General features: G+C 54.9%; 2 protein-coding genes across 11 annotated transcripts in view; both read right to left on the bottom strand.

Moving 5' to 3' along the window:
* The window catches only part of CNOT12 (CCR4-NOT transcription complex subunit 12), a 25,361-nt gene extending 15,808 nt beyond the window's left edge, over positions 1-9,553 (bottom strand). For 4 of the 7 annotated variants that reach the window (XM_027114685.1, XM_027114686.1, XM_027114682.1 and 1 more), the window contains exons 1-4: positions 5,581-5,748; positions 5,154-5,261; positions 3,449-4,082; positions 1,916-1,985 (exon numbers count right to left, since the gene is read on the bottom strand). In XM_027114685.1, the coding sequence (XP_026970486.1) occupies positions 1,916-1,985; positions 3,449-4,082; positions 5,154-5,247 (798 nt within the window). In that variant the 5' untranslated portion in view covers positions 5,248-5,261; positions 5,581-5,748. Of the gene's footprint in view, positions 1-1,915; positions 1,986-3,448; positions 4,083-5,153; positions 5,262-5,580; positions 5,749-8,384; positions 9,099-9,447 lie in introns of those variants that run through there. The other 3 variants (XM_027114680.1, XM_027114681.1, XM_027114679.1) reach the window with 3 other exon arrangements.
* On the bottom strand, positions 9,545-19,007 carry SSRP1 (structure specific recognition protein 1). Of its 4 annotated transcripts, none has more exons than XM_027114688.1 (17): positions 18,894-19,007; positions 18,296-18,396; positions 17,668-17,853; positions 16,714-16,819; positions 16,238-16,428; positions 15,902-16,132; positions 15,656-15,759; positions 15,444-15,572; positions 14,983-15,204; positions 14,158-14,230; positions 13,608-13,746; positions 13,445-13,490; positions 11,880-12,009; positions 11,272-11,442; positions 11,027-11,115; positions 10,296-10,482; positions 9,545-10,048 (listed from the first exon to the last, which is right to left on the bottom strand). In XM_027114688.1, the coding sequence occupies exons 2-17, from the start codon at positions 18,347-18,349 to the stop codon at positions 9,977-9,979; spliced, it is 2,130 nt and encodes a 709-aa protein (XP_026970489.1). In that variant the 5' UTR covers positions 18,350-18,396; positions 18,894-19,007; the 3' UTR covers positions 9,545-9,976. The 4 variants fall into 4 exon arrangements, with proteins under 4 accessions (XP_026970489.1, XP_026970488.1, XP_026970491.1 ...); XM_027114687.1 differs by lacking the exon at positions 18,894-19,007 and adding an exon at positions 18,599-18,852 and having other exon boundaries at positions 17,668-17,849; XM_027114690.1 differs by lacking the exon at positions 18,894-19,007 and adding an exon at positions 18,599-18,617.

Raw genomic sequence — 19,007 nt, 5'->3', positions numbered from 1 at the left:
CACAGGGCTCTCCATTCAGTATCCATCCCCACAGCTGCTCTCGCCCATCCTCTGCTGAACCCCCTCCAAATGGGCTTCTCTCCTCACCCGCCGTCCCACCGCTCTGGCCAAGGTCACCCATGACGCCCTGCAGCTAACTCCCATTTCTCAGTGCTCATCTTCCTTGCCCCGTGGGTAGCGTCTGACCACTAATCCGCCCTTCTCCAGTCCCCCCCCAGCCCCCCCGAGTCCTGCAAGCTACTAGCTTCACGTGGCTTCCGGAGCACTCCACGCTGCCTGGATTTTCTACCCCACCGCTGCTCCTTCCAGCTTCTCCCGCGCTCCTCCGCTAGGCCTCACCCACTCCCTTGGTGATCTCAGCTGTCTTTACTACCATCTCTACACTGACGAGGCCCTGCAGCTCCAGACTCAAATATCCCACTGCCCCCTTGACGTTTCCACCCGCATGTCTACAAGGCATCTCCCACTCAACAAATCCAGAAGCAAGCCCCCCGATCTCCCCCTATCCTGCTTCACCCTAAGAAGTCCCCTCTTCCGTAAACAGTAACCTTCTGATCGCTCACATCAGAAGCCCTGGAGTCATCCTTGATTCTGCTCTCTCCTCACATCAATCTATCTGCAAGTCCCGTCCACGCCACCTTCAGATCCTAGACAGAGGCCACCACTGCTCACCATCTCCACCACGGGCTGTACCTCCAGAGTCCGTGATACCATCATTTCTCACCTGGGTTATCCCAACAGCCCCCTAACTAGTCCTTGCTGCTGCCCTGGGCTCCCTGCAACCAAGAGGGCAGGGTGACTCTACAACTAAAACAGCAGAGGTCACTCCTCTCCTCCAGCCCCTCAATGGCATAATACCCTCACGCAAGCAAACGTCCTCCTAGGGTCCTGCAAGGCTATCACCTCTGGGTCCTCCCTATGGCCCAACTCCTCCTCTCTCACTACAATCCAGACATCCAGGCTTCCTTGCCAGGAAGGTACCAAATCCTTCATACTTGCAGTTCCCTCTGCCAAAAATGCTGTTCCCCAACATCCACACAGCTCACTCCATCCCCCTCTTCGTAGCAGGGCCTCCCCCTGTTACCCTCACCCCAGAACGCTTCCAGGTGTCCCCAGCACCTGTCTGACACACTACACATCTGCTGGTTCGCAGGGATGTCTGTGTTCGCATCTGCCTCCCCGCATTGGAAGGTGAGCTCCCTGAGAGCAGGTGCGGTCTTTGTTTTGTTCTCTGCTGTTTCCCCAGTACCCAGGTCCCAGTAGTTGCTCAATAAATACTTTTGGACAGACAAATGAATGGAGTCAGGTCTCCCTCATGGGGCAGATAGGACAGCCTCTGGCTAGCAAGGGCTCTATGAGTAAGAAGGACCACCCTTTACATCACTTACTCAGAAATTCAGGCCGTTCTGCCCTCTGAGCACACTGTCGGGAGAGGGGATGTAACAGGAAACCCCCAAGAAAGGACTCTTCCTCTCTTCTGAACCCTGAGAAGGCAATCCGGCCAGGGAGAGCCGTGGACTCAGACCCTTCAGATCCTGCCTCAGCTCCTGGGTAAGTTACTTAACCTTTCAAGCCCGGGTGTCCTCACCTCTCATATGGGACCAAAGGGGCCTGCTAGCTAGAGTTACCACAAGGATTAAGTCAGTCAACATTCCTGGGATGTGCCCAGCACACAGTAGATAATCAAGGACAGTTGTTCTGGACACTGTAAGAGCCTCAGGGCCTGAGCCACACTTAGCCAGGGTGGCCTGGAAGTTGAGAAACCTGAGTCCCGGGGCCAGCCCTTGGGCCAGTCACCTCCTCCACGGCCTCCGCTTCCCCATCTAAACTACAAGGAGGCGAAAGAGATGATCTTAGATGACTCTTCCAGCTCTAAAATACCACGGTTCTGATTGGTAACTGGAGGATAACTCACGTCAGTAGGTGGCTCAGAGCTGGCCAGCTGAGCCAGGTCCCCATTGAAGGCCAGGTCCGAAAGGGGGTTCCTGTGAGGGAGAAAGAGGGGAAATGGAGGCCTAGAATGGAAGAGCCTGTCACAGGGTAGACAAGGGAGAGCTGATCAAGGGTCTGCCTAAGTGACTGCAACAGCATCCAATGTTAACTGCCTCCCACCTCCCACAGGCATTTCCTACTGGGGGACAGAGACGCTATGCAGTTTCCACAAAGTGCCCCAGAGACAGTGCCTGTTCCCCACCTGCACACCAAGGGTTAAGTTCCGTCAACTCCTTTGGGAAGAGGATGCAGCTTGCCCAGACCCCTCCATGGCTCCCAAAAAGATACCCGCCCCCCTTCCCTTAAGGGGTTAATGTTCTCCTGTCACCAGGGAGAATGCAGCTGGTCCTGCTGCCTTGCCAATACTTCTTGAGGAATTGCAGGGGGAGGGAAAGAGGGAAGAGGATTTTCCAAGGTTGAAGTTGTTCATTTTAAGCCTGGCTTGGAGCAAAGGAGGGGAAGATGAAGGGTGGAACCCAGCCAGGACAGGGTGTGACCTCCTGGGAGCCCAGGCCTGGGACAAAAGAGTTGATAGGAGGCCCTGCCTTCCAGGCACTTGAAGGTGAGAGAGGGGAAAGGCTGGAGGGCAGGGCAGCACAGGGTAGGGCAAGAATCTTACCTTCCAGCTCAGCTCAGACAACAGCGGCCCTGCCCTCCACAGCAGCAGGAGTGGGAAGGGGCCTGTGGGCCCAGCAGAGCTGCCAGGGGCCCAGCTGCCAAGTGCCTCAAGCAGCTCTCACTGCCCTGAGGATGGCCTCCATGCAGCTGACAGCCCTCAGCCTCTTCCAGTGCCCAGGGGCACCTCCTGGTCAGCCTTCTTTTATATACTGGCACCAACTCTAGGCAAGTATACCATACACAACAGTCTCCAACCTAGCTGTACTTCCTGTGCGTTGACACTAGCTGGCCTGGCATCAAGGTGTGTTCATGTCTTTCCTCTCCCATCAAACTCCTCCTCACAGCCAGACTGTGCCCTCCTCAAACTGACACACTCACACACACACACACAGCACCTGGCACACAGCTGCACCCACAGTTAAAGTTAAAAGCACACACTGGAAGAAAACAGACCCGAATTCAAACCCCAGCTCTGTCTCTCTCACTTGCTAAGGGACCAGAGGAAGTCACTTTTGAGCCTCAGTTTCCTCATCTCTAAAATGGGTCTAATATTCCCTTCACTAAGCAGCATGGCTGTGGATTAAGTGAGGCAAAGATTGGCTCTCAGTAAAAAAAAAACCTGAAAATAAACTTCCATATAGTACATTTGAACTCTACTAAAAACATACACCAACTCTGTATAGAGAACTATCATTGTAAAAAGAACATAGTAGCACTGTCTGCTGGGGGAATGTTTTGTGACTCAGACCTAACCTAAAAGCGAAGATCACAATCGCAGATGCAACTACCACTCTGTCCTCCAGGCTGCAACCAAACATACAGCCTCCCACCCCCTCACCTCTCCTCGGGGGTCTTGCTGGGCTCTTCAGGGCACTCTGTGGGAGACTCTGCCGGCCCCTCCTGGGCCCATTCCCTGGAGAGGGTCCCACCATCCTCATCCCTGGGACCTGCGGCCACACCATAGGTCCTGGGGCCATATCTTGAGCTGCCATCATGGTTGAAGGTGAGGCGGGAGCCCCAGAGGCGGTCAGGGCTGGCCGGGACCTCCTTCCTCGGTTGCTCCATCTTGGCCAGGATCGCTTCCACTGTGGTGGCTGCAAAGCGCTCCGAGGCTGGGCGGAAGGGGGCGGGCGCCTTCCGCACACCCATCGGGGCGGCACATCGAGCTGGAGGTGTCAAGGGGGATACCTCTTCTTTCCCACGTTCCTCTTTCACAGTCTCTCGGGTGGCTTCTCCTCCAGTAGGGGCCTCAGCCATAGGCCTGGGTGCAAACGGAAGGGGACGCTTGCTGCCACCATAGGGCTGGGGTCCCGCCAGCATGTTCATCTTCCGGGCAGAAGGCAGCTCAGCCAGAGGACCCCGGGGAGGCCGAGGCCCAATAGGCACCAGCAGGCTGGGCTTGGCAGGCAGGGCTGGCTTGGCGGGCAGGGCTCGGGGTTTGGGCTTGACAGGGGGTTTGGCCCGAGCGTCACCTACCAAAAGGAAAGGGTTGGTTGGGGGGATGTCAGAAGAACAGCAATCAGAACTTCATCTCCCACTGTACAAACTCAAAATGTTCACATCCTTCTAGGTACAAGTCAAATGTCACCTCTTCCATGAAGTCTTCCTTGGTTTTCCATACACGTGCCAGAAACATCTCCCATCTCCAAATTCCCAAAATGTCTAGTCAGTCCCCCTTATAAGCTAAAGCTATTTAAGGGTCCAGCTGGCAGCTATTTCTCCCTGTACCCACTTTGCACCTAGTACAAGTTCTTAACAAATGAATGAATAAATGAGCAACTGAGCTAATAAATGAGTACCTGCCTACCCACATCAATTAGTCAGCCCACCATCTCCCCAAGGTAGTCCTTTCCTCTTACATGATACTCTGCTATACTACCACCCACAGTAAACCTGTTATCCCAGCTCAGCGTCCCTACTCTGCCACCCTGCTGCCCCCTCCCCCAGTGCACACTCAGGCCACCTCCCCACTGTCATCTGGTGTGTGATCAGGAATGCAAACTTACTATTGACCTAAGCCAAACAGAAGTAAACCTGGTACAGGCGGGGGCGGGGGTGGGGGGGACCAGAAACCTACCTTCTACATAAGGCATTTCAATACCAAATAAAAGACCCTGAATTACTCATGGCCACAGCCCTTTTAATAGAATCCTTCATCGCCCACTCATTTGGCTCAGGGCAAGAAAGGCGTCTAGACAGGGAGCCAGGAGGCCTGGGTTCAAATCCAGAGGTGCATGTCATTTCCCCCCTAGGCCACAGTTTCCTCCTCTGTCAAACATGTGGTTTGATTCACACCATCTCAAAGGTTAGTCTGCTCTCCTCTGCTGGAGAGCTGTGATCTCAAACAGTTCTGAAGGGTCCCAATGGAAGCTAAGAACCTTTCAGACTCATCCTGCCCGTCCTGAGTACTCCTCCCTCCCTCCCTCTCACTGCACAGAGTCATCGTTCGCCCAACCGCTCCAAGACAGAATGGGGGTTCAAGCCTCCGCCCCTCCCACCCTCCTCCCAGCCACCCCGCTGCTCCACCCTGCACCCATAGGTACCTGGCTCAGAGCCAGCAGATACCAGCTCCTCCTCTGGCTCCCGGGGCGGTAGGGAAGCCATGGCTGTGCCTTCCCTGAGAGTAGATACTTCCATCACATGCGGCGGACCTGCGTGAGAAGTGGGAAGCAGAGGGGTGCAAGCTGGGGTGGCTGAAGACCCAGGAAAAGAAAGTAAAAGGGTTGGGCGCTGGCAGCAGGCTTGGTGGCGAGGGACGTCTCCGACTTCTGGCAGAGGCAGAGTGCGGGACAGGAAGAGGGAACTTCAGGAGGGGGGCTGGGGGAGGTCAAGGGAGGTCCCCAGCCGCCACGCCCTCCACACTTCCCAGATCACTCCCCAACTCTTGTCTCCTAACCCTAAAGTCCTGGAGCTTCAGGGAGCCGCGCACTGCTGCGTCCTGTGGCCAGCTCTCCGTGGCACCCCACTTACCTCTCCCAAGGTAACCCCCGGGGTCCGGTGGCCCCACTCGAGGTATCTACTCAGGGGCAGAGTAAGAGGTCCGCAAAGTCTGAAGTCTCTCTGTGAATCACCTCATGGGAGACGGGAAAAACCCGCTCCTCCCCAACCTGGGGCTCCGCCCACTGCCTGCCTGCCTGCTTCCCCCTTCCTGCTCCCCCTCCTTCTCTCCCTCCCTCCTGCAGCTGGGAGTGGTTCCCTCTCCCCCCACGTCCCCCCTCCTCCTTCCACATCCCTGCCCCACTCCCGCCTCCTTCAGAGCTGTCTCATCCAAACACGGAAAAATAAGGAATAAAAAGTAAACATCTGGAATACATTTTTTTCTTTAATTTCTCAATCGCTTTGGCTTCAGCTTGGAATTTGATGAGGTAAAGTCAGGGCCTAGTCCTGTTGCCATAGCAATGGCCTCCCACTGGATTTCCAGAGCCTCGCCAAGAGGAAGGAGGAGCCGGCCCAGGCCTGGGCTGGGAGAATGGGACAGGGCTTGAGAACACCCGGGGGGCGGGGTGGCTTGGGGGAAAACTCCCTAGGGTTCCCTTTCTTGGACAGTTACAGTGGGACAGCCACAGCCCAGGAATGTATGTGGGCATCACTCACCAGCCTAGACTTGACCTGAGGGGTTTTGAGCGGGGCTGAAGTAGAAATTTTAAACCTAATGACACAACCCTACGGGTGGAAGCCGAACGGGTGCCCCTCCTCTAAGCTTGTAACAGCAGCTTCAGATCTGCTGCACCAAATGGATTCGAATGCTGGGTGGACCTACCGCTTTCTAGCTCTGTGACCTTAGGCACATGGCTGATTTCTCTAAGCCTCAGTTTCCCTATGCGAAAAACACAGTTACTGAGACTGTTAAGAGGCCTACATGAGGGACCTCCCTGGCAGTCCAGTGGTTAAGACTCCGCACTTTCACTGCACACGGCAGGGGGCACAGGTTCGATCCCTGGTCAGGGAACTAAGATCCCACATGCCATGCAGTGCAGCAAAAAAAAAAGAGAGAGAGAGGCTTACATGAGAGGATGCACACAACTGCTGAGCACAATGCCTAGCACCTAATAAGCGTCCAGTAAATGTTGGCCATTATTAGCATGACTCCATTTAGTGTCACCAACGAGCTAACACATTGGTGACTACCTCCTCCTTTCCCCAAACCACAGGCTTCCGTTGTTCCTGACCATTCCTTCTCTCCTGCAGGCCCCAGTCATGTCACCTGCTCTTCAGACACTTCACCACCTCCTCAGTTCCCATCCTGGCTCCTGAAGCACCATCCCACCCTCAAGACCCCCACCCAGGTTGACAGAGCCCTGCCCCCCTTGTTCCAAAGGAAGAGGGGTATTTCCTATCACCTAGTGTGCCCACAGTCAGTGAGGACGACCCAACCTTCTCCAACCTGCAAGGGGCACTGCCTTCCTCAAAGTCACCCACCCCGGCTGGTCTGGCAAGACAGCACCAAATCCGAAGGGACCTCAGGTGCCCAACCTTTGCAAAACCCACCCACCTCTCACTTTTACCCTGCCCCATCTTGTTTCAAAGATGGGAGGGGATATGAAGGAGGTAGAGAGACACCCATGATTGTCAATCCCTTGGTCAGCCAGCTACCACACAGGATGCTCCCTGTGGGTGGGTGGGTGAGTAACTGTGCACAGCCGGTCCAAGTGTGCATGGAGGAGGGGCACATGATGGGAAAAAAATAAAATTAAAAAAACACAAGACTGTTTCCTTGTCCCTGAACATTATTACCAGGGACATGCTGTGGGTGGTTAGAAATGGAGAGGAACTGGTCCAGAACCGAAAAACCCTTCAGCTGGGGGCCTGGTGGACACCTCAGCAGTGTGAGGAGCTGCAGCAAAGAAGCTGCAGCTCGCCTTTCCCAAGAGGAGGGGGTCGCAGCAGTTCAGAGGCCCCAGCCAGGAAAGCCAGGTGACCAAGGCCAGAGCCGAAAGCTGTAAAGTCTCAGAGGCTCTGAGCATTCCCAATCCGCAAGAGTCAGGAGACTAGCTGACCCCTGGGAGCACAGGCCGCCAGAAGGGCAGGGGAGAAGCCAGGCAGCTCCAGCCCCGGGAGCTGAGGCCCAGAGAAGCATCGCCGCAGGCGGGGTCGGCCCTATGGACCTGGGATCTCCGGCCGGATCTGGGGCCAGAGAGGTCGGAAGGGACAGCCTGTAAACTGCTGGAGGAGGGAGGGCCAACGGGAAGACGGAACAGCCCGGGGCGAGGGGCCGTCTGGAGGGGCCCAGTGGGGAGCTCTGGACACAGAGGGACGGCAGCAGCCTGAGAGAACAGGGTAGAAGAGGCGGAGGAGGGGGCGGCGGCGGCAGAAGCAGAGAACCTGTGCGCGGGATGTGGAGCAGGCGGCGAACAGACGAGGGACTGGGGACAAGGACCGGGTGGGGGCGGACTGGGGCGCTTGGGGGCGTGCCGAGGGAGCCGGGGGAGGGGGCTAGCGCAGGCCCGGGGGTAGGGAAAGGCGGGGGTCCCTCCAGCAGCTCCGCCCGCCCCCGGCCCCTCCTCCAGCCCCCCCCCCCCCCCCCCCCTCTTCTGGCTCGGTCAGCACGAGCTCCAGACCGTGCACCCACCGCCCCCGCGCACATGCGGCAGCTCCCCTGTGTCCCCCGCCTACCCCGCGCCCCCGGCCCCTGCAAACTTTCCTGGTGACCCCCCCCCTCCAATCTCAACCGAGGTCCCGACTGAAAAGCGCCCACTCCTTCCATGCCTCTCCCCCGCCCCCAATGCCGGACCCCGCCCCCTCCTTCGCCCTCCCGCCTGCCCCCGCACACTCACGCGCTCCCCCAGGATCCGGCTCCGCTCTGCTCGGGCTCGGCAGCCCGATGCCAGTCTCCGCCGCCGCTACCGCCGCCGCCGCCGCCGCCACCACCGCGGGACCAAGCCAGTACGAGCTGTGGCAGGGCCCCGCCCCTAGCTCCGCCCAGGTCCACGCCCCCAAAGCGCCTCATGAATATCCATGAACCGGTGAAAACCGGGAGTGGATAGACCGTGCGGAATCCGCCGGGTCTTACGTGAACAGGCGCAGCCCAGGTACTCAATTATTAATGAGACTTGCAAATGAGGGGCCGGCCACAGGCTCAGACCCCGGCGAAACTGACGCAACTTAGCTGCTAAAGAGCGGTTGGGCAAAATGGCCACCGAGACGACTGCCTAGAGAGGAGACTGCCTTAGGACGGCCCAATTCTCAGGCCCAGCCGCCTGTACTGATTGCAGCACCAGAGTCACGGCTAGGGAAAAGGTAACCATTGGCCAACTAGAGAGGCTTCCTGTGCAAACACCTAAGGGCCTACGCAACGTGGCCACTCCACGTGTATAAATTCAGGTTTAGAGCCACCGCGGGGATGACTGGAAGCTCTATTTTCCTCGCTAATCCTCATTTATCTCCTGTTATGCTCCCTTCCCATATATAAACTCCTCCTAACCTAAAAATGCGGCATACTCATTTCCTCCCATAAGAAAAGCTTCACACATACTCCACACCTTTCCTGCATCTCCATCAGACTTACACCCCCCACCACACACACACACACACACACACACACACACACACACACACACACCACTCATCCTCCCCAATTCCCCGGGCTCAGGTTTCCATTACCCCTGCTACAGGGAAGCTGGTCAATCCCGATTCCATTATCTAAAGACTTGGAAAACCCTTGACTCATAGGTGATTAAGGATGGAGCCAGAGCTGCCCCCTCAGCTTGGCTAATGGAGTGCAACTATGAGAGAGACTTCCTAATCAGATCAGCTCTCATTTCTAGACTCTCAGGTGGCCCATCCCAGCAGGAGAGTGAAAAACGATGCTTGTCCAGCCGGGAACAGAACAGGATGTACCTGGAGACTTGCTTCCCAGATGAAGGGTCAGAAGAGTGCAGTAAACACAAAAGTGGCAGCAATACAACAGGGCTAGAGAGAAGGCATAAGGACATGGTTTCCAAAGTCAGTTCCCTTTATTAAATGTTGATTTTTCACAGACCAGAAATACAAAATAAAAGTAGAAATAGGCCCCGGTTAGGAGCTACAGACCTGACCTCACATGACCCCTGCTTGCAGCAACTTGACCAGGACAAGCAGCAGCTATATCCCAAAGGCAGGGAAAGCAAGACAAGGCTTTGGATCCTGCACTGCCCTGCCTCCCACCCAATCTCTCCCGTAATTATAAAGAGCCATCCTTGTGAAGCAGCAGAGCAAGACACCTCCCCTGCTGCCCCAGGGAAGCGCATACGAGCAGGAGAGCTTGTTCAGATGGCATGGAATCCAAGGACTACATTTCACACGAGGAGAAACTGGTACCAAAACACAGGGCGCGGAGACTGGGAGGGGTGACAGGGTACAGCCCAAGAAGAGAGAATTTTCCTCCTCTCTACTCATCAGATCCTGACGCCGAGTCTTCGGAGCTGGGGGGAGTACTGGCTAGTTCCTCTTCTTCAGAGTCCTGAAAACCAAAGGTCTCTTAAAGGGAAAGGTGTAGAGTCCAGGTGTGCCCCCCAGCCACTTTTCAGTGAAGAGTCCCCAAGTCCCAAGCCCATCCCTAGACTCCAGCACTAGCCTTCAGAACCACAGAATTCCACCTCTCATTTCTCTCAAGGGCCAACCACAACCCTTGGTCCAGAAACACCTGCCCCACCAACTCAGACGCCCCTCACCCTCCCAGGCTCCAGAGCCCCCGACTCCTGCTGCACCTCACTCCGCCTCCTCTTCTTTTTGCTCTTATTCTCTCCTGAAGAGCTCTCGTCGCTAGACACAAACTCTTTGCTCTTGAAGCTCTCGCTCAGCTGCCTCGACGCAGACTTGGATGACGAGCCCCTAGAGGGTGCGGATTTCTTCTCCATCTTTACCTTTACTTTCTTCTTCTTCTTTGACTTATCCCTAGATTAGCAAGAGGGGAAAGGGGCTGGGCCCTCAAGTTCCCACCCATGGTCAAGGCCAAATCTCTCCTGGCTTTAACAGGGCCTTTCCCAATCCCAGCCACGCTGCCCAGCTCACTCTAAATGTGCACAGCCAGCCACCTCAGCCCCAAGTGCCCCAAGGGAGCATGTCATAAATGAATAACCGGAAGAATCAAGAGCTACAGCCTGAAGCAGCCCTATATGCAAAATGTACTTAAAACCTCTTACTTTCTCTTTAAAAATCCATGTGAATTATGCTCCGTAATAACGAGTATTTTTCATTTCCCCATACCTTCAAATCAAACTGACCCTCTTAGGAAAATGAGCCATATTTATCCCAGTGACTTGGGAAACTCTCTAGCACGTTACCCGTACCTGGGCAACTGCCTACCCAGCTCTGAGAAGCACTGCCCACCACAGGCAGAAGCGTATCTATTATCTTTGACACCCCGATCCTCAACCTGGAACTGCAAACATACCTGCCAAGAAAGTGGCTACGGGGCCATTTTGTTCCCAAGACTCACCTTTTGGAAGACTCACCCCGGCCCCCTTCATATTCTTTCATGGCTTTTTCATATTCCCTCCTGGCATCCTCAGCCTTGCGATCCCACTCCTGTCTCACACACACACACACAGACACACACACACAGATACACACACACACACACACACACAGGAAAAACACAGGGAAAAATGAGGCCTCTTCCCTGACACAGGCTAAACCAATACAACAAAGTCCCACCAACCCCTCATGTCTGCTGCTACTTACCTCTTTCTTCTCTTTGGACATTCCCTTCCAGATCTCGCCTGCCTTCTTGGAAAGATCCGTGATACTGATGCCAGGATGGTCTGACTTGATCTTCTCTCGGCTGGCGTTGAGCCACAGCATGTAGGCAGACATGGGCCTTTTGGGGGCGTTAGGGTCTTTGCCTTTCTTTACCTACGTTAAGAACCCAAATGCCTTCGGCCGTCTATTTCCACAAACCGCCCCGTCCCATCTTCCCAAAGAACTTATCTGGACAATTTCTTAGGGGGATAAAATGGAGAGAAGACTAAGTAGCGTCAGGCCAGACTGAGAGCTCCCCAAGGGCAAAGACAATGTCTTCCTCCCCTCTGCACCCCAGGGTCAAGCTCACTAGGGGCCCCTTTCCTTGGGCTCCTGGCACAGAAGAAGCCTGCCCCCAATTCAAATCTCCCAGAAGCTGATTATCTCAAGGGCCAGAGTGAAAAATTTCCAAGATATTCATTCCTCAAGGCCATCATCACTGACTATAAAAATCAGCCCCGGAGGACCGGTCAGCAGGCCGTACTGGTGGAGGACGGAGAAGGTAAAGAGAACAGCTTCCCCAGCGCCCTCCCACTTAGCAGAGTCTCTACCTCCACGGGCTTCTTGCGACTCTTGCGATCCTTGGCCATCTTGGCCTTTTTAAGCTGCTTCCGTTTCTTCTCTTCCCTGTCACTGTCACCCTCATTACTGGAGGAGCTGGCAGAGGCGTTGCTGTCAAACCTGTCAAGGAGAGTGGGGCTTAGACTCGGGGAGAGAGGACAGCACCCCGCAAGCTCAGGACAGGAGGAAAATGAGCCCAAACATACCTGCCCAGAAAGGAGAGAGGGAGGAGGACCACGGCCTCCCCCCACCAGGCCCCAACCCTGCCTCCTCCCCTGTGCTGAGGTGGCTTCAACCACATCCTCTCCAGACCCAGCCATGGCAATGGGTTACTTGCTAAGTCAATCAGCGAGAAACAAATGAACCAACGCGCTCCAGTGGCTCTCCTCGGTCATGCCCTACCTAACCCAGGTCCTACACCGTCCCCACATTCCTGGGGACAAAACCACTCTCTGGCCTTGCCCAGAACATGCCATTTCACCGCTTCCTTTGATCTAATCGTTTTAATCTGCCCTGTAGTCTTTTCCGAAGAAGAGATAATTAGTTACTATATAAAAAGCGGGGAAAACCAACTTCAGTCCAACCCAGTGTAACCCAGTACCTGTTGCACCTGGAGCTCCTCAGAAGGTGGAGCTGCTTTACACCTCAACGGTGCTGAGCCGTTTTCAAGGCATTTGCACAAGCATTTGCTCACTGACCTCATAAGTATGCGGCAAGCACAACTAGTGGACTCCAGCAGATTTTTTTTTTTTTTTTTTGCCACCCAACATTCATTCCCAATTCTTCTGAATTAAGCGAGTTCCAATTTCCTGCTGGGAACCACCTTGCCCCATTCAGGAAGGGCCTACCCCAACCACAGGCTCGAAGGGCAGGTAAATGGCTTAGTTCTGGCCCATCAGAGCACATCCTAGTAACTCAGACTCAGGAAGGGGCAGTAACCACATTGTTTACCACTGCTCTGAGCAAACTGGCATTTCTGGGTGTTAAACCAGTAGGATTAAGCCTGTCCAAAGCTTCTCAGGGTCATTTAACACCGCATGGGGCAAACCTATCTAAAAATAAGGAAATCAGAAAAAATAAGATTCCCCACAGCTTATAAGCAGCTGGGTCCAAGTGCCTGAAGCCAATTCTATCACCAGACTCTCCAGTTAAACAAGCTTATAAAATTCCCTCTTACGCTAAAGTCAGTCTGAGTCTTTTCTGACATCAGCGATCAAGAGTCTCGATGGATACGGCACGGGGAGAACACTGCCATCTCACAGGTGAGGACACCACGATGCAACGCCTGACCCAGTGATCCCCAGCTGGGAAGCTGGCAAGCACTGATCCTTACTCCCATTCTCTCTCCACTGTCATCTTCTGGCTCCACAATGTGCCTTGTACTTACAAAGCATCTTGACAACCTCCAAAACACTTCCACGTATCACTCACGGGAGGTCACTTTTCCACCCTCGGTCCGTAGGTAACGCTGACACGTGGGAACGTCCAGAAATATCCTGGTCCCCTAAGTTTACAGGCCGCCACCTCACCCCCACGAGGGGGACCCAAAACTCACTCCTCTGCCACATCCTCCTCCTCTTCACCTGGGTTGAATGACTCATCTGAAAAAGAGCACAGGATACATCAACTCTGCCCCCATGGAAATCCCAGACGCCCAGCCCCCGCCCCATGGAAGAGCCGCCCCGCCCCCATGCACAGCACTGCCAAGGCGAGCCCACCGGTTTCTTCTCCTGAGTCATCACTGCTGTCGTTGGCGTTCTCCTCCCGGATCTTGCCCTCCTCCTTCATCCGTTCCAAGTAGGCATCGTGCTGGTCTTCGTCGGAGTCGGCGTATTCATCATAGCTGGGGTTCATGCCCTAGTCAGGGCAGAGGTGAGAGTGAGGGCCAAACCACCCTGGTGCCTGTAGGCTCAAAAAAGCGCTCCCCATGCCTGTGAGTAGATCAGAGCAGCGCCCAGAAGACCCTGGGGCTGGATTGTCCACACGCAGCCAACGTGCAGGGCCTTTGCCCCAGACTTCCTGCTGGCGGGGTTAGTCCAAGCCCCTCCCCCTCCCAGCCCCACTGGGGGCTCCTGAGGGGCTGCAGAGACTGCTCTAAGGTCATGCTGAGGAAACCTGCACCAGGAGGGGGAAGGGGTCACACGCACCTCTTTTTTCTATAAGAGTAAGAAGAGAAAAGAGAGTGAAAAAGAAGCCAGACGAACCCCTGCCCCTTCGCCCCGCAGAAAGAACAGGAGAGAGGCTCATCCTTTCCACACACACAGGTACCTCTTTCAATCCTCGGTTTTTGATGTTGAGTTTTTTTGCATTGACAAAATCAAACAGTTTTCCATACTCCTCCCTGTGAGGAGAGATGCACCACATTACTAGACAGGCAGGGCCAACACAGGGGTGGACCCCATGCTGTCCTGACACCCATGGGCCAGGACAGACCGTGGGGCTTGGAGCTCTTGACCGCACTATTCCAACCCAACAGCTCAGAGACTCCCGGAAGACGGCAGGAAGAAAGAGTCAGGCACTAGCCTTGAAGGAAACCTACACGGTCTCAAGAGTTCTGGGAAATAAAAGGTGGGGAGGGAGATGCACCTATTTACCAATGTGCACAGAGCAAGGGGAGGATGCAAGGGGAGGGGACGTGTTCATCTTTTTACTGGTCTGTATCTCATACTTCTCAGGGTTGTTATGAGGATTAAGTGTGAAGATGTTTGTAAAACGTTTAGCCCACAGCGAGCACTCAATAAACATTAGCTGCGTGTTCTCGGGCACAAAGCTCATTCCAGGAAAGAGGGAGATAGCATTTCCCTCACGGGGGCAGTGGAGGAGAAGAAGGGCTAATACCAAACACACAGAGCTTTCGTAATACGGAGAACGACTTTTTTCTTAATTACAGAAAGAAAGCAATGGAGAGGCTGCCAAGGCCTGAGCACTCCAAGGAGGACCAAATTCCAGGAAGCAAAAGAGAAATCCTGCTCGAGGCCTGGGGAGTCAGGGCAGAGTCCCAACCCTGGAGAGTACCCCAGGCCATGCCAGCCTTCCCGGTCGAGGCTGGGTCAGGACCAGGATGCCCAGGAAGTGACTGGCAGAGTCTCTCACCTCTCAATGCTACTGAAGGTATACTGAGTGCCCTGCTTGGTCTCAATTTCAAAGTCAAAGGAACGAGTGGTGGTGGTACCACGGGCAAAGTTGACAAAGGAGATCTCATCGAAGCGGATGTGCACAGGTGGCTTGTGGACGTAGATGAAGCCCCGCTCCAGTGGGTACAGCAGCCCCGAGCTGGCCTTGTAGGAGCAGGTGATGCACTGGGCCCCCGAGTGCCTGGTGGAAGGTGCAGGGAGCTCAGTCAGTGCCGCCTCAGTAGCAGGAGGTGCAGTGTGTGCTCAGGCCCTCAAGTGAGTAAACCTCACTACGCTGCTATGATGGGGGCAACTGACGCCATCAAGCCACAACCCAACCAGGCCTCCGAACAGCTGCATTCCCATCCCAGGACAGCTTTACCACGGAGACACGGCACAGCCCATCCCCAGCAGGCCACGGGCCCAGGCCTGTACTCTCACCCTTGGAAGTTGCCTGGGACTGTGATCTTGCGGTTCACCAGGGCTTTCATGACCCGGCTGACCATCTCATAGAGGGAGCCTGACATGTTCTTGGTGAGCCGCCCCTCAAAGCGCTTCTCCACCTCTTCCCTGCAAACAGGAAGACGTGGTCACGAGCACTGCTGCCTTCTGCTGCCACACCTGCCTCTGGCCTGGGCCAGGGACACACTCACTCGTTCATGTTGAGAGTCAAGGAGATGTCCTCGTCCTTCGAGAAGAGGAGGATGAGGAAGTGGTAGCGGGTTTGGCCCTGCTTGATGGGGGGATCCAGGCTGATCTGGGAAGGAAGAGCCGACCAAGTTCAGCACCAGTCAGTGCTCCACAGGAATGTGCTGGTTAACTAAACACTGGTGAGATACGTCTACTAAAGACACGGGCAAAACCCAGGGCAATGCACCCCCAGCGGCTTCTGCTTTTACCACAAAAAACATCTGGCGCTGGTCCTTGTGGGGCAGCAGAAAGAGACGCAGCACTGTGGTGTAGGGGATCTTGTAGTCAAAGGTCTTGCCGTGCAGGTGCAGAAAGGTGGGGTAGATACGGATGTCATAACGGCCTCGGGGAGTCAGACACTGCAGCTCCCGGAAGATGCAGATGGCGTCTCCAGTGGCCTGGATCACATCCGCCTTCGACAGCACGTTCTGGGCAAAGGCCTGCAAAAGCACACACTGGTAATCAAGCAGCAGAGACCCCACCCCTGGGCTGTCTGGGGCCTGCTCCACACCACCTGCTCCCAGGGCAACCGGGGAAGGCCTCACCTCAACGGGGTCCACACCATCCTCCTGGGTGGGAGGCACATAGAAGCGCACCTCCATGAGAGAGACCTCTGCATCGTCATTCTGGTGGAATTCCAGGGTCACCTCATTCTTGCCTGTGGTGCACTGGGACACGTTGCTAAGAGGTATCTCGAAGACCGGCTGGTCGCCAATGTCGAAGGAAAGCAGCTGCCCTGGGGGAAAAGGCGTATCGAGCCACAGGCTCTCCCCTTGGCTCTGCATAAACTATGTCCCGCCAGACTATAGGTTCCCTAAGGACAGGGCACTGAGGCTATTTTGTTAATACTGTACCCCAGGGACTGGGCACAGTGCACCGTTGGTCGTCGATTCAAGTACATGATAAATTACAAACTGACAGGAGATCAGAAACAGTGGCAGTAAGAGAGTAAAACAAGCTAAAGGCTGAAACCCTTCATCCTTCCTTCTCCCCCCAGACCTCAATCTTCCGCAAGACTCACCACCAAACTTCACTGTTCCCCAGTTCCAACCCTTCACACAGAGGTCCTTCTCCATGAGCTCCAGGCGATAGTGAGTTTTGAAGAAATCAGAGAGTTTCTCAAACTCCTGTGAGTAGAGGGAGAGAACAAGCCCAGTAAACCCCAGTGGCGTTAACACAAACTTGAACATTCTGGGATTATCTATTTCTGAGAAACTGTCCAATATACCTTTTATCAGAAATCCACACTGACTTAAAGTCTCAGCTATAAAGCTATTTAAAAGGCTTTTGAGGGCTTCCCTGGTGGCGCAGTGGTTGAGAGTCTGCCTGCCGATGCAGGGGATGTGGGTTCGTGCCCCGGTACGGGAAGATCCCACATGCCGCAGAGCGGCTGGGCCCGTGAGCCATGGCCGCTGAGCCTGCGCGTCCGGAGCCTGTGCTCCGCAACGGGAGAGGCCGCAACAGTGAGAGGCCCGCGTACCGCAAAAAAAAAAAAAAAAAGGCTTTTGGAAAAGGTTGTTTCTGGAGACCGGCTCTCAGGCTGGGGGAGGAGTAAAGGACTGACATTCCTGGCTATGCACCTCACAATGGTTTTCTGACTTTGTACAGGTATTGCTTTAGTGAAAGTGGAAATGAAGATGAAGTGAAGTCTTTAACTCAAGCAGTTCAAAATGAAAAAACAAAACCCAAACTAAAGCATCAGGTAAGACCCTGAACCTGGAGAGAGGCAATAGTCAGAAACCACCAAAAAATCAAAACAGTAGAAACACTTCCGGAGTCAAGGCACAAAGAAACTCCCAAGACTGACACCCAAAGCTGAACACTGATTGCTTAATAGCTTCAATGGTCCTGCACTAAGGAACCCATACTAGCATTTACATGGTTATCAGAAAAAGGAGCCCCACTTCTCTCTAGAAGGTTAAGAATCAAGAAGACGGCACAGTAAAAAGGGGGCTATGGCAACAGGACACCTCACCGACTCCCGGAAGCCGTCGTACTTATAGACATGTCCGTTCTTCGTGAGCAGTTTAAGTCCGTGGCCCAGAGCTACTCGGCGCCAGATACCTTCCGTCAACTCCCCAGCCTGGATGTTGTCCACTTTGCCGGTCTTACTATTCTTGAAGATGATGCCCTGGCGGCTCAACCTCAGCCGACCATCATTCTGTTGGAAAAACAGGTCCAAATGCACGGGAACAGCACACAATGCAGACCAGGGTCAGTCCCACCCAGCACCCCTTCTGGGCTGGCCAGATAGCAACGCAGGAACAACAGCTGAAGGGGTGAGGGCCAATAGGAGACAAGCAGCCAGAAAATGTGGATTCTAATCCTGGCCCTGATCCAGAACCCTTGCAGGTCCTCAGTTTCGGATTCAGGGCTGAGCAGCAGGTGTGGTCCCTTCAGATTCTAACACTGTATAATTTTTATACTCTCTCAGGATTGCTTCTTGTTGAGGAAACACCAAGTACATATCATACTCTGACTCCTTTCCAAAGTCGCTACATTGATGATACTGCTACCTCATCAAGACAAGCTCTTGTTAGTAAACAAAACGTCTACTCCACCTCCCTCCCTCCACCTGTATTAAAAACCCAAACCCTTCTTACCATGGAGCCTTTCACCTCCTGATACACGTCGTTGAACTCCAGTGTTTCTGCCATGCTGACCTGCCGCTGTTAAGTGTACAGATACACGGCAGACTGGGAATCTGAATTCGAGAGAGGGAGATAAATAAGTACAAAGGACAACACCTCATTCTGCCTACGGATGGAGCCAAGTGGCAACCCTTGCTGTGCCTGGGATGTCTCAAGATCTCCTCTGCCTGGGAACCTACAGGCCGACTCTGCCGAACTCCAGGGGCCAGGCCCAGCCCGGGCTGAAAAACCAGGCCTGCCTGAAGTAGCGCTTACATCCCAACCAGACACCCACTCTGGGCACTCCACCGGGCGCCATGGCAACAAGCAGCGGAGCCCCAGGACCTGCCCGGGAGGCAGCACCTCGCCCGCGCCCCAACCCAGCTCAGAGTGCAGGGTTTCCCTCCCAGAGCCCCCGCCGCGACGCGGTCCCGGACCCACAGTTCTCCCCTCCCCCTAAAATGGATTCGCCCGCCGCCCGCGGATTCCAACGCGGAATGGTCCATCACGCGCATCCCGCGGGGGAGCAGGGCCCGCGCCCTCCTGGGGAACGGGGACGGCGACCACCCACCTTCTCAAGCTGTCGCCTCGCGACGGCCCGGGTACGGGCAGTGGGCGCGCTGGGGGACGCAGAGCGGGGGTGGGGACGCGGGGGATGGGGGGGACGCTGGGGAGGCTTTTCCCG

This window comes from Aethalodelphis obliquidens, unplaced genomic scaffold, assembly GCF_003676395.1.
Source record: "Aethalodelphis obliquidens isolate GAN/ISIS:26980383/991018 unplaced genomic scaffold, ASM367639v1 scaffold14, whole genome shotgun sequence".
NCBI lineage: Eukaryota > Metazoa > Chordata > Mammalia > Artiodactyla > Delphinidae > Aethalodelphis > Aethalodelphis obliquidens.
The sequence above is the reverse complement of the archived record's forward strand: the minus strand, read 5'-3'. Positions and strand labels throughout refer to the sequence as shown.